Genomic DNA, 13,847 nt, shown 5'->3' with positions numbered 1-13,847 from the left:
CCACGGACATGTAGAGCACCAGAATCACCCAGCTGGCGAAACTTCGACGTCCATTTGGAAGAGACTGAGATGAGTGGCCGCTGCCGGTTCGCCGAAAAATGTCCAACCGCCCACTGGTGATCTCATCATGGTCCGCCATCATGGAGCTTTTGTCGCCGTGCTCGGTCAGTAGTGAGGTAGTAGTATGGAAGTTAGTGCTCTTGCAACAGGCATTCTTGCCCCCATAATAATAAGCCTGCCCCAGCCAGCGGGCCCTTCTAGCTAGTAAGCGCGATTGCTCTGCCGAGGAAAACATTGCCAGACTTATATTCTCATGTGCTCGTCTCGAATCTATTTTCCTTTTATCCTTTCATTCGCTGGGTGTCCTGTGTCGACTCTGGCCTCGCCACCTCTTCCTCTCGTTTCAGGGCAGCGGCAGCATGCTCTCCATACTCGGCTGGTTTTGGGCTTTTGTCTCTGCATTGTGAGTTTCCAAATGCATCCAAGGCCTCAAAGACTTGTTGTTCGTCCCAGACATCAACAACCGTCCGTTCAATACCCCTCCATCGCCCGGTCTTCCTCGCGGAAGCGGGTATCCAAACTTTATTTCATAGCCTCAATATTTAGTGCACATTCACTGACCACCCTCCTTCTTCAACAGTGTGTTACGTTACCTGCGAACAATCGTTAATTGCATCTCAAACTGGACTTACCGGCCCATACCGATCCCCGATAATCCCACGTACGGTCCACAGGATGTCACCATCATCCTGCCCACCATCGCTCAAGGTGGCGAAGAACTTGAGGGCACTCTCAGGACCTGTCTCCGAACCGAGCCTTATGAGATCATTCTGGTCACCATCGATGCCAATGTCAAGAATCTTACCTTGTTGGCGAAGAAGATCAACAGCAAGAAGATTCGGGTGTTGAGCGTGCGAGAGGCAAACAAGCGCCGCCAGATGTGCCGGGCGATTCCTGAGGTATCCACTAGAATCACGATTTTCGTTGACGATGATGTTATCTGGCCCGTCAAGCTGCTGCCGTGGATACTGGCTCCTTTCGAGAATCCGCAGATGGGAGGCGTAGGCACGTCGCAGAGGCGGGTGCGGCCGGAAAAAATGAATGCGTGGGTGTTTTTGAACATGGGCTACTTGGAGCGACGCAATTGGGACTGCTCGGCTTGTCTGCATATCGATGGTGGACTTCCGTGTCTGTCAGGGCGAACTGCGGCATATCGGACCAGCATTCTACAGGACGATGCCTTCACACACGGTTTCACCAACGAGACGTGGCGGACCATGCAGCTGAACGCCGATGATGATAACTTCATCACACGATGGCTGTACTCGCACAACTGGAAGATTGGGATGCAGTACCACAAAGAAGCGGAGGTACTGACGACGCTGGAGGCCGGTCCCAAATACCTCAGCCAATGCCTGAGATGGGTTCGCAGCAACTGGCGGAGCAACATTAAGAGCATGTTTGTTGAGCGTCACTACTGGTAGTATGTCTGAGCAAGATTGCGTTGTTTCGAAAGGACTCATGCTGACAGCTTGCGAAAGTACCCAACTATGGACAACGTACTCCTGCCTGCAGACTACTATCACCGCTTGGGCATTACCATGGGATGCGTTCCTCTTTTATTCTTTGCACAAGGCATCGACAGACTGGTCAGACGATTCGCGCAAAATGGCGTTCACTCTTCTGTTCCTGTGGATTTTCGGATTCACAAAGAACGTCAAGCTTTGGGGCCATTACTTTCGCTATCCAGTAGATGTCATCTACATACCGGTTCACATAGCCTTTGGCTATTTTCATGGCCTCATCAAGTTCTGGGGACTTGTCACTCTGAGTGAGGTATGCGCTAGCAATCAGCTCAGACTTGTGGGTGCATCGCTGACCGCCTTTCCAACAGACTACCTGGGGAAGCAGAGATGGTGCGGACTCTTCAGAGCTGAACCGTATCCGTATGATGCCGTTGCCACCATACGGCTCAACGACTCCCGACGGCCGCAAGTCCGAGACTTTCGAATATATGCAGGAAATGCCGCTCATTGACCAGCTGCCGGCCTACGACACCCACGATAGGCACCCGCCGCTCTCTAACATGACCTCCACGATTACCACCACGACTCCTTTTCACGACTGATACGACCTGCTCTGGTTTGCATACTCATGCGCTTTTTTTTCTGCGAAAATCAAGCCCCTGCCTGTTTCTGCTTCTTGCATCAGTGCGTAGCTGTTGCCATCACATGGAAGAATCCTCCTCCTGAACTACGGAGCGAAGCTCTGGTCCTGTTGATGGACACAGGCCGTGCTGGCCCACACAAAAGTTTTGGGTGGAGGTCAGCAGACATTTTTGGGTGTAGCATTTGTTTCTCTTCTACGGCGACATAGCGACAAAGGGGAGAAGGTATGGGTTGAAACTCCCGGGGAAATACAGATGAAGATCGCAAGATGGGAAAAGTTGGGCGGTGGTCGGTTCGCATCGCCAGTTCCATTGTTTGCCTTTGGCGTTGTCCCTTTTGAGGACGAACAGTTTGAGTTGCGAGAAGAGGCAGCACTCTGAGTATGATGCTGTGTATGAACATACTAGAACTATCAGGAGAGGGTGAAAACCGAATACTTGAGACATCTGAACAAAGTCTTTCTCCACTCGGCACTCTCGCCTCCCACACTCTTCTCCTCCAGAAGGAGTGTTATCGTCGCGGTGCTTCACCGTGAGAATGTGGAAGTTCCGACAAATGATTTCCCTGCTCGCGTACCTGCATTTCCCGGACGCAACATCCCTGCACGCATTTTTCTCGCCACGACATCGGCTTCCTGCATCGTTCTGTGGACACTTGAAATTTCGACACTGTTCCTTCGCTTCTCGCTTCACCATGCATGCGGCTGTCCCGATTTGCCAGGAGGCCGTTACAAGACCGCAGACTCTCCGCCATGCTGTATGTCCGTGGAAACGGCAAGCCAGCAGCTACGAAGGGCGAGGAAAGACCATTCGGCAAGTGCTCCAGCTGCGCTCTCCCGCTCGTCATCTCATGCGCAGTCATGCCGCGTTGCATTTGCCGTTACTTCTCTCCGATGGGCAAGGCCTTCTTGATGAGATTTCTTCTCGAAGCCATGACCAAAACCGACGCAACAGACATGCGTCGTCAGCTTGCATGCACTCTCATCATGCACACATCGCTTTGCTTGTTCTGCTTACATGTGATGCAGTAGAAGCGACCGGAGTCCGAGCTAGCTGCACGACCCACCCAGCCACCTCATATGCAGGTCTCCGCATGTGAAGCTGAAGAAAAGCGGGAAATTCAGGTCCTCTCGCAGCTCGAGCTGCCCTCACCCGGCCTCGCGGACGTCGATCTGCTCGCATCAAGAACCATTGCACCACCCAGCTCAGAGTCGCGGTGTGCTTTTCGATGCGCCATCTGTGACATGGCCGACCACCGTCCGAATACACACCATCTCCGCACGTTCGGTGCATATGCTGCTCATCGATAGCTGCGTGCCCACGCTAGCATTGCACTAATACAAGAGCTCCTGTACCTCGCAACTTCGGTGCCCGCCCAGCCTCGATCCGCACTGTGCCGTGTTCGACCCAGACAGTCCCGAAGTGCTGATGTCCGAATGTGGAATGCACAGGTTGCGCGCACGTGCGAGCTGTGAGCGATCCACCGTCTGGCGAAGGTCGGTACTCGGTACTGTGCCAAACTGCTTTCGCGAAAAGAACCCGCCTGTCAAGAGGAAGAAGCTGGAGAAGTGCGATGAATTCTACGACATCTCATTGGATACCGAAGCACGACAGCTGGGCATGTTCACAAGACTGTCGTATGCTCGCAGTCTTCTGACCGGAAGAGACGCGAAGCCTTATCTCATGATCGGGAAATGCTCCGGGAATCACTGCGAGGTGGTAGGCCACAGCAGCCACAACACCACCTGTGGACGGCGACATCCTGATTTGCGTCAATACGCCAACTGACGCCTCTGAACTTGACTACGCATGCACGACACGATGGAGCTCTCAACTGCGCGATGAGATTGACAAAACGCTACGTTCGATTTATCTACAGCTCCGTCGTTAGACCACCACTCCACAACGCTGGTGTCGTCTACGCGCATGAGATCAAGCAAAATCTGCCAGGACATCTTCTGCCGCGTGGCCCTCGAGCGCGCTCGTGCGCGTGCGTGTGTGGTGGTACGGCAGGGACATGCATTCGCGAGCGAGCTCATGCGTGCAGCCGACGATGATCCGAGGATGAAGCATCCTTCGTTTTAGCCAGCGCTGATCATGCTGCCGTTGAGGTTTTTAATCGACGCGCGCGTCCCGGCTGAGGCGGCTGAGCTTAGAAGTCTAGACAGATGTGCGGGACGCTGATCCGTTGCTCGTCATTTACGTAAGGAGCTTTTGCCGGTGTTGTCAAGCTGTCGTGCATACCGACGAAATCTCTTCGTCGATTCGAAATGGTCACCTACCCGGTTCGCCGACGGAGTCAAGGATTTGTCTGGAAGGACCGAGCGAAGCTTCTGACCGAACGGATGAACTGCGGCCTAAGCAGCTCTGCTCTCCTCGTACTTCCTCCACACCCTCTGCCTGACAGACTTTCTCAACACGCGCAGAGACCATATCGATACTTGTGATGATCGTACCGCTATACGATCCACTCCACCCACCCTCCAAGAACATACGCTCGGGACCTGTCTGGTTGGTAATCCTGGTGGCTTGCTCGTGATGGCTGTACCGAAGCTGGTTGGAATCTACGTACCTCGCCAGTGGCCAACACGCCTCCAGAAGGTACCAGGCCGGGGTACGCGATACGAAACCTGGATCTGCGCACGCGACCTTTCGTATCGTTGCAAATGTCTTGGTCCTCGTTCGCCAGCTGAGACACGATAGCTCGTTGTAAGTTGAAATCAGGTAAGCACTCATCCTACTCTTTCACCTTGTGATCAGCAAACAAGCTGTCCTGCTCCCGTACCTCACCTGCTCACAAGGAATTCTGCCACCTTACTCTAATTCTTTTGAAAAAAACCCGTCCTGCCACCTTGCCTCTACGTGTCCTCCCAAATTACCAGTCTTCGTTGGTCAGGTGTCTACTAAGTGGCCTGCATTCGTTCACAAGGTGTTCCGTCAAGATGCAGGGAGAGCATGGCAAGATCACACTGCAAGACGCCTTTTCATCGATGCTAGTATCTATCACAAGACCCGATGCATACATTCACATTCACTTGCTGTCCTCAGCCTCGAACTTCTGCTCCAACTCCTTCAAACCCGTGAACGTCTTCTCCCACTTCTTCCATTCATTGTCACCCTCCTGGAAGCCGCCGGCCAGCGGCACTCGTCCACCCTTCTTGTCTCCAAAGCCCCAGCACCTCGCAATCGCCTCTTTCGTGCCCACGACACCCCATGTCGCGATGATCTTCTCGCCCTCGCAGATTCGGTACTGCAGTTCCCGCATCTGCACAAGGTCTTCCTTGCTGATGCCCTTCTCCAAACTCTTGGTGAATAGATCGAAGAGTCTTACCACTACGCGAGGGAAGCAGCCTGACAAGGCGTCGATGGCGGCGACTCCACCGATCGCGAGCACGGCGAGGAGGTTCTGGCCGAGACCCGTGAAGACGTAGAAGTGGTCGTGGTCAATGCGAGGAGAGACGGCGATGAGGGTTTGGTCGTCGATGATGCCGTGGGAGAGCTTGCAGCCGACGATGTTGGAGTGAGCGGCGAGCTTCTCGAAGGTCGAGGGTGCGATGTAGAGGTTGTTGGTCACGCCGGGGTAATGGTAGCTGTTGGGTTGCTCCTCGTCAGTGTCTTGTCGAATGAGGTCGCCTGACCTCCCTTTGAAAATGCCAGGTCCGCTGTGCTCACTTACATGAGGATTGGAATAGGTGACTTGTCTGCCACGGCCTCGAACCACTTCTGCAGACCCGCCTGGCTCGTTGACGGAGCAAAGTACGCCGGTCCCAAGACCATTGCATACTCAGCACCTGCAGCCTGGCTGTCCTTGATCACCTCGATTGTCTCTTCAACGGTCTGGGACGCCGTGCCGGCAATGATCGGCCTGTCCTTGAAACCCGCATCGTCGAGTGTCTTTCTCTGGCTCTTGATCAATTCGTGACGCTCGTGGTTTCGGACGAAGATGGCTTCGCCGGTGCTTCCGAGGATGACGAGGCCTTTGATGCCGCCGCGGACGAGGAAGAGGGAGTGTTCGGATTGAGTCTTGAGGTCGATGGGCGGTGAGACGGCGTCGTGGTTGGCTTCGCCTTCCTTGACGAAGAAAGTTGGGACGGGCACGTAGATTCCTACTGGTGGTGGTGTTGAAGGCATGGTTGCTGTTCTTGTATGTGAAAGTGTGTGAGGAAGCTCTAAAGGATACGTTCGATGTTGTTGAAAGGGCGGTGGGTGAGAATCAGGAGAAATACTACCGTGTCTTATTGTTGATTACCCGCCATCAACAAGGACCAGGTCAACAGACTCCAAATCGTGCGGTTCAATTGCCAACGCAGAGGAACGTGGGGCAATGGTGGGGTTGATACCGGCTGAATGTGAGGTGGGCTCGGTTGTGAATAGACCGAAATGCCGATGCTCGCAGAACCCGACTACACTTCAGCATCAATCACATAGACTTGAGTACGCCAGTCCACTGTATGGACATGCTCAGTAAATGACAAGCAACCATGGAAAGACTAGGCTTGAAGCTGACAAAGTACGAATTCATTGCTATCATATTCGAACAAGTTATTGCCTGCACCCCTGAGCTGCACACCATTCCATTAATCGTTCATCTTCCTGGATCCTGAATGCGTATCGTTAAGACCAACAGTGCAGAATTTCAGTCTATGTCTCGCGCTCGCCCATGAGCCGCACTCGTGGCTTGACAACGCTGATCGTCGGCACGCTGTAAAAGCTGGCTTGACTCGAAGAACAACTTGAAGCGCTCTTGTCATCAGCCTTGACCTCCGTCTTCATCACCGACTCCTTGGCCTTCTCACTTGCAAAAGCAGCTTCCAACTTCGGTTGTCCAGGCTGCGGCGTGGTAGGCGGAGCAGGCGGAACATTCGGACCGGGCATCTGGACATGCCGCAGACCCGAGGGCGGCGTCCTCGTTTCGACAGGACTACTCGGCCTCTTTGGTGATGGCGTCCTGCTCTTCGGCATCAAGTTCGACGTGGAGTAGGATTTGATCGGCACACGACACAGATATTTGCGCATGTGCGGGTTGTGGCCTTCGTAGTAGGGATGCTTGGAGCAGCCATATCTGGTCGAGTACATCCGCTCGCAAGGCTTGTCATTTGCCAGGAGTGCTTGACATCGATCTACGTGCTCTAGAGCTCGGCAGCCGATCGAGATCGGTCCCTGACAGGTGGCGCTGAAGATGAGAGTTAGCAAGGACGTCCGTGGTGTTTGCTGTGTTCGATGTGGAGGATGATTTACCACTCCCAGATCGATCGCCTCGTGCCTGAGACGAAAGCTGTGAGGCCAAACGGTCCCGCGATGGGCGTGTAGTGCGATGGAGAGACTTGGTCGTTCATCTCGTTGAGATTTTCTTGGTGTTTGATTGGTGATGTGCTGATCTTGGATCTGATAAAATGGCAATGAGGTTGTTGTGTTGTTCAGTCTGTGATAATGGCATCGGGGATGTTATATGTCTCTGAGCTCCAGCACTGCGACATTGAACGATGCGCGCTGCACTATGCACGGAGTATACTCACAATCATGCACAGCCGAGTGATGATCAACTGACGACCAAATGAGAGTATTGACACTTACGAATGATGCAGTATTCCTGCGCGTGCGTCATGCTTCATGTTCGACGTGATCAATGAACGTTTGCGCTGACTGACAAAACAGCGTCAAAGTTCCAGCTTTCATCAACACCACCGCGCACATCTTTTCGCTCAACCAATTTCAACATCAACCATACCTCGGCGTTCCTTGGCATACACCTCAACATGTCAGGTCTATGGAAGCGGTCCATCGAGAAAATCCGACAACGGGAATACCTATCCGGAAGGCGAGCAGAACGTACCAGGCCACTCGAAGAAGACGCTTCTGAGCATGGCGGCGCGCCCGAGACGAACTCAGGCGCAGCGCATATACAAGCAGCAATGACAGAGGATCTGGCAGGCCACCGCGTCCATCACACAGATGGTACAGCAGACATCGCTGCTGCGCCTCGAGCGCGCCATGATGGCGTTGCGGAGAGAGCTCTAATGAAGCAGCAAGAAGCCGTCAGACGTGAGAAGGCTGGGAGCCTGGCGCCTGTCACCCAAAAAGTGCCGGATTCCAAGGAGTATTGGGGTCCTGTGAGAGACCTGAGCGATGACAGACTGAACGCCTTGCTCCGGCGAGTGACGTCGCCTGAGTCGCAGTTCAAGCGCGTCAACCGTCTGAATGGCGCCTTCAATGTGGCATACATCATGGTGAACTCGCAGGGTAAGAAACTCTGCGTCCGAGTGCCGGCTTGCGGGTGGAGTGAGCGCTGGAACCAGACGGACGCCGACCTTCTGCGCGCAACGGCGCTTGGCATGAAGTACATCGAGAAGACGTCGCAATTGCCGATTCCTCGGATTCTGTCGTACGATGCCACGATGGACAACGAAATCGGCGCGCCGTATATAGTCATGACCTTCCTCGAGGGTACGAGCCTGTCCACTCTGTGGGAGCAACAAGACGAGAGTCCTGACATTTTGGAAGCTCGGCGGCAGAACATACTGCAGAGTCTGGCTCGAATCATGTGCACGCTGGCAACGACCACCTTCCGCACGGCTGGTACGCTTTGGTTCCCCGGCGACGATGAGAGTGATCCCGTCGTTGGGTGCAGTTACCGCCTCGACACCAGAAACATCTTCATGTTGCGCCGCAAGTTTCTCAGATTCTCATCGCAAGATTCTGTTGCAGATCAGCTGCTCCAGGGGAGGGACGAGCGCTATGACGCCGACGGATTTCCAGATGAGTGCACCACCAGAGTCGAACGAGGAGTGCTGGCACTTTGGGGATTGATGATTGATGCATTCCTCCAAAGCGCAACGCTTGACGAAGGATGTCCGGAATTCGTGCTGATGCAATCCGACTTCAATCCTCAAAACATTCTCGCGGACGAGCAAGGCAATGTCACCGGCATCATCGACTGGGACTGTCTCGAGAGTATCCCACGGCAGATTGGCTGGTGCTCGGTTCCACACTGGCTGGAAGCGGACTGGTATCCGGACTGGAAGTGGCCGCCGGATCTTGGAACTGCGACGACTGCTAAGCCAGACGACTTCGAGAGGTATCGTGCCGACTACTCCAGATACATACGAGAAGCCTGCCCGAATGAAGTCGATGTGCGGTTCACGTCGAAGAGCCACATCTATCAGGCTTTGCTGGACTCGACCGAGCACTTTGAAAAGGTCGAGAACTTCGTGTACAATGTCCTGGCGGATATTTTACCACGCAATTCCTACCCGCGTGGACACGTCGGCAGTATTGGGGAGTATGGGTATAGGAATGGGGAAAAGGAGTGGCTAGAGGCGAGACTCCTACGATACTTTGCACCAGATGATGGATGCCCGACCGTGTGATTGACTGATGCTGGTGTCGTTGGGTGAGGGATGAGGTTCCTGAGCTGGAACGGACTAAGGTACACTGGAGGGCAGAGGGCAAGGAAGTTGAGTCAGCAACGGATGCTGCCGTCCTCTCCTGCCCTGCTATAGCTCTACACATCCATCGTGTCTTCTGCATTTCTGACATCAGATTAATACAATGTTTTCAGTTATTGCCATCGGCGCCATCTTCCTGCTCCGGTCTGAATGCGCTATGAAACGCCTATGCATGCTCTTCTTACGTGCCGCACTGCGTGCCGTCCATGTAGTTAGTAATGCCAAGTCGACGTCGGCTACCGCAAATGGGCAAAAGACACGAAATGCGCCTCGGGTTAAGTGGTAAATCTTTTCTCCTCACCGTACCTTACCTTAGGTTTCCTGTTCCTTTTCCCTTCCTTCACATCACAACGCAACAATCCAGCATCCTACGCGAAGGCGGACCTACACCTCCCATTGATGCCCACGTGAAAGCGCATGAACACACACGACAAAGGCAGCACGCCAGGACTACACTCATCAGCGGCCAGCTACGCCTCGCTCGCAACCACAAAATCCCCTCCCTCTCTCGCCATCTCAACCACGGAGCCATGCCAGCGTTCCGTTTCACCGGAATCTTCGTCCCCGGTCTCTCATCCGGAGTCCAAAGATGAAGCCGCGTCTTTCCATGAAAAAGACTACGAGTCGCTGAGGCGACCTTCGACCACCAATCACGGAGCGAACGAAATAATTCGCACGAAGACTGGATCCACGATTGGACACGATGGCAATGAATACCCTGAAGGTGGCTTGCGCGCCTATCTGGTGGTATTCGGCTCCTTTTGTGGACTACTGGCTGCGCTTGGAATCATGAACACCGTTGGATTGTATCAGGTGCGTCTGAATGTTCACGATGGATGGGTACGAACCACCCTAATTAATTCGTAGGCATATCTCGGAGAGAACCAGCTCTCTGGTTATAGCGAGAGTGCAATCGGCTGGATCATCAGCATCTATGTGTTCCTCAGTTTTGGAGTCGGGTTAATCATCGGCCCTATCTTCGACGTGTACGGACCGCGATGGTTCGTGCTCGCCGGTTCCATCTGCATCATGGTGTGCATGATGCTGCTCGGTGTCTGTACCGCATACTGGCACTTTCTCATCGTCTTCGGCATCATCGGAGGCGTTGGCACGGCGCTGATCTTTACGCCCGCAATTTCCTCCATCGGCCACTTCTTCTACATCAAACGTGGTTCCGCCACTGGTCTCGCTACCGCTGGAGGATCCCTAGGCGGAGTCATCTTCCCATTGATGTTGCAGAATCTGTTCCCGAAAGTTGGCTGGGGTTGGGCGACCAGAATTCAAGGCTTCGCTTTTCTGGCTTTGCTCGTCGCCACCAACCTACTCGTTCGTTCACGACTGCCACCGAAGCCGGGCCAATCCATTCTGCCTGACTTTCGGATCTTCCGTCAGGTCGACTTCGCTCTCGTCACAGCCGGCATCTACTTCATGGAATGGGGTCTATTCGCACCAATCACTTATCTGACTCAGTATGCTCTGTACTCGGGCGCGATGAGCACGACCTTTGCGTACCAGATTATTGCCATCTTCAACGCTGGCTCTACGCTTGGTCGTTGGTTGCCGGGATACTTCGCCGACAGGATTGGAAGATACAACACCATGATCCTCGCTCTCGCCCTCTGCTTGGTAGCTTCTTTCGGCCTCTGGCTACCTGCGACATTGCTGTCCGCGTCTGACGATCGAGACTCCCACAAGACCGCTGTCTTTGGGCTCACCATTGCCTTCTCGGTCGTGTTTGGCTTCGCTTCCGGCTCCAACATTAGTCTGACGCCTGTATGTGTCGGGCAGCTGTGCGAGACCGAGCAGTATGGACGATACTACGCGACCTGCTACACTATCGTGGCGCTCGGAACCTTGACTGGAATTCCGATTGCCGGCGCTCTTGTCCAGGCTTGTGACGGAGCTTTCTGGGGTGTAGCGATCTTCACTGGCATGTGTTACGCCGTCTCGATCGCGGCGTTTGTGACTGTCAGAGTCATGAGAGGAGGATGGGGATTGACGTCGGTCTTCTAAAAGTCAGAATGTCTACTGTACGCAGGACTACGGACTCTGTGGTCCTTGGAATCCTTCGCCTTGACTGGACTCTCGATTAAGGCATGCCACTGTCGCTATCGAACTGAAAAAGACGTAAGTCTATCGAATAAAGCGTCGATGTGTTATAGCTCAGCCAGCTTTAGAATACTGCTTGAACATATGACTTCCGACAACCACTGTTCCAATTGGCGTCCGCATGCACATCCCTTTCAACACCACTTCACAGTGTACGTCAATCGCCCAATGTCTGCAGAATTCTAAATCTCAGGCTCATCACCAAGCCATCAGCCACTTCCCTTCCTCGCTGTAACCCACAAGAACTCCACGCCATGATCCGGATCCCCTTCTTCCATGCCTCCACCCTCACCCGCCTTCACCACAACCGCATCCACAACCTCCAATCCCGCCTCCCTCACCATCGTCTGACTCCCCTCCACCCCAAAACTACTCCAAAACATGCCATGCCCCATCATCTCCCCATAAATCTCCTCCTCGTCGATCTCCGCCGCGAGATTAAACACAAACAATCCGCCAGGCTTCAACCACTCCCGTATCCGCACGAGCATGACTTTTTGCTCCTCGCGCGGGAGGTGGAAGAGGGTGTAGAAGCACGTCACGCCGGAGAAGGTCTCCGCCGGGAAGGAGAGAGCGGTCATGTCGCCGAGGTGGAACGTCGCGGTTGGACATCGGGTTTTGGCCATTTGGATTTGGCGAGGGGAGATGTCGTTCGCTGTTACGTGCGCGCCGGCGTCCAGCAGGAGGCGGGTGATGGGTACGCCGGGACCGCAGCCGAGTTCGAGGATGTGAGGTGGTGTATCATTTTGCGCCAGAGAGGTCAAGCTGTTCGATAGGACTTTTCTCGCATATGTTTCCCGAGGCGAGGGTTGGGTGAGAACCCAGGAGAGGTACCAGTCGGCGAGGTCGTCGTAGGCTTGTCTGACGATTTCTTTTGGATTGTCGTCCATGGTCGATTTGCATTTTGCTACCTTAGTCTTGATTGCTCGCGCGCACATCCATTTTATGCTTCGGCCTGGCCATGCTTTCGGAGCGTGCACTTCGCGTGGCCCGCGGCGTGGGAACGAATGTGTCAAGGGCGTGGTCCAGAGTAGCGCAACTTGGGCCCAACCAAGATCCTGCAGTCCACTTTTTCGTCTCGTTTGGATTGGATCAGTCATCTTCGACCTTGAGGGAGCAAGAATAAACAAGTTGCATGCGGGGTTGGAGATCAAGGACGGTGTGTCTTGTGTGAAACCAGAGAGGCATCAAGAAGAACTGGCTTTGCTGAAAAAGGAAGGAGCCTATGAGGCAGAAGGTATCATGTCAAATTGTGCGAAGCAGTTCGCGGTTCTTCTTCATTTCTCGTCTATCAAATATCGTTACACTCCCCAGACTCTTTCATTCATTAACAATATGTTGCAATGCGCTAAACAACATCACTAATCCTAGCGAGCGACCTGCACCCACTTGGTGGTCTGCCCGTCCGTAACTCGTGCCAGAGTGTCATGTCTTTTCGACGCCGTTTCTCCACGCTAAATGCCATCGCCGTCCAATGCATATTCTGTACAAGGACATAAGGATAGTGAATAAGTTGTCAAACAATTTCTGTCCTGTCGTCCCGCGTCGCTCATCGATCATCATCTCAACGTTCATGGCGGCGAGTGATGTGCCGTGTCACGGATCCGAAGGTCCGCTCGAGTCCAGTTCGCTCGAGCGATCGCATAGGCATGTGACTGGAGCAGTGATCTCAGGAATTGGTGCCAGTAGCAATATGGCAGATTTATGTGTCGGGATACGCAAGAGCCGCATACTCATCCACGCTTGCCACGCTTGCCGAATTCCTCGACCTCAGGATGGACCACCCGCATGTGTCTCGTAAGAGCATCGTTGCGGGAGAAAGTCTTCTCTTCGCGACACATTGGGCATCGCACCTTTTGCTTTCGGCCATTGTGGATGGTATCCTCGTGACGGGTGAGGTCGTACGGCCGAGAAAAGATGGTGTTGCAGGGCTTGTTGGTGGATGGGTTGATGCGGGTGCACTTGTGCGGCCCAGCTTGTGAGTTCCTCGCAAGGATAGCCGCGGATGTCATTCCAGCGCCGGATGGCTCGGGTGACTCAGTGGGTCGTGATGACTCGGACTCTGCTACCGATGACGGTGAGCCCTCATCCTTCACCTGCTGTGGTTGATGCGAGCGATGAAAGTC

The 13,847-nt window shown here is 53.9% G+C and overlaps 7 protein-coding genes across 7 annotated transcripts; 3 read left to right on the top strand and 4 right to left on the bottom strand.

The window, feature by feature from the left end:
* Nucleotides 1-253: 253 nt before the first annotated feature.
* On the top strand, nt 254-2,414 carry MYCGRDRAFT_65552 (uncharacterized protein; the record flags this gene model as incomplete). The annotated part of the gene is made up of 4 exons (XM_003857505.1): nt 254-463; nt 641-1,483; nt 1,542-1,836; nt 1,895-2,414. The coding sequence occupies 4 exons, from the start codon at nt 420-422 to the stop codon at nt 2,126-2,128; spliced, it is 1,416 nt and encodes a 471-aa protein (XP_003857553.1).
* Nucleotides 2,415-5,198: 2,784 nt separating this feature from the next.
* On the bottom strand, nt 5,199-6,327 carry MYCGRDRAFT_65551 (uncharacterized protein; the record flags this gene model as incomplete). Its single annotated transcript, XM_003856045.1, has 2 exons — nt 5,199-5,757; nt 5,844-6,327. 2 exons carry the CDS (start codon nt 6,296-6,298, stop codon nt 5,199-5,201), a joined length of 1,014 nt encoding a protein of 337 aa, XP_003856093.1.
* A 481-nt stretch (nt 6,328-6,808) lies between these two features.
* On the bottom strand, nt 6,809-7,503 carry MYCGRDRAFT_89063 (uncharacterized protein; the record flags this gene model as incomplete). The annotated part of the gene is made up of 2 exons (XM_003856044.1): nt 6,809-7,340; nt 7,406-7,503. The coding sequence occupies 2 exons, from the start codon at nt 7,501-7,503 to the stop codon at nt 6,809-6,811; spliced, it is 630 nt and encodes a 209-aa protein (XP_003856092.1).
* A 420-nt stretch (nt 7,504-7,923) lies between these two features.
* MYCGRDRAFT_107001 (uncharacterized protein) lies at nt 7,924-9,738 on the top strand (the record flags this gene model as incomplete). Its single annotated transcript, XM_003857506.1, has 1 exon — nt 7,924-9,738. One exon carries the CDS (start codon nt 7,924-7,926, stop codon nt 9,532-9,534), a length of 1,611 nt encoding a protein of 536 aa, XP_003857554.1.
* A 576-nt stretch (nt 9,739-10,314) lies between these two features.
* Nucleotides 10,315-11,604, top strand: MYCGRDRAFT_23438 (uncharacterized protein; the record flags this gene model as incomplete). The annotated part of the gene is made up of 2 exons (XM_003857507.1): nt 10,315-10,425; nt 10,480-11,604. Coding segments are annotated over 2 exons (1,236 nt in total), but the record flags the coding sequence as incomplete, so codon positions are not given.
* A 431-nt stretch (nt 11,605-12,035) lies between these two features.
* On the bottom strand, nt 12,036-12,617 carry MYCGRDRAFT_18164 (uncharacterized protein; the record flags this gene model as incomplete). Its single annotated transcript, XM_003856043.1, has 1 exon — nt 12,036-12,617. A coding segment is annotated over one exon (582 nt), but the record flags the coding sequence as incomplete, so codon positions are not given.
* Nucleotides 12,618-12,961: 344 nt separating this feature from the next.
* MYCGRDRAFT_102207 (uncharacterized protein) lies at nt 12,962-13,809 on the bottom strand (the record flags this gene model as incomplete). Its single annotated transcript, XM_003856042.1, has 1 exon — nt 12,962-13,809. One exon carries the CDS (start codon nt 13,731-13,733, stop codon nt 13,455-13,457), a length of 279 nt encoding a protein of 92 aa, XP_003856090.1.
* Nucleotides 13,810-13,847: the final 38 nt, after the last annotated feature.

This window comes from Zymoseptoria tritici, chromosome 1 (assembly GCF_000219625.1).
Source record: "Zymoseptoria tritici IPO323 chromosome 1, whole genome shotgun sequence".
Taxonomy (NCBI): Eukaryota; Fungi; Ascomycota; class Dothideomycetes; order Mycosphaerellales; family Mycosphaerellaceae; genus Zymoseptoria; species Zymoseptoria tritici.
This window is presented reverse-complemented; position numbering and strand designations above follow the sequence as displayed.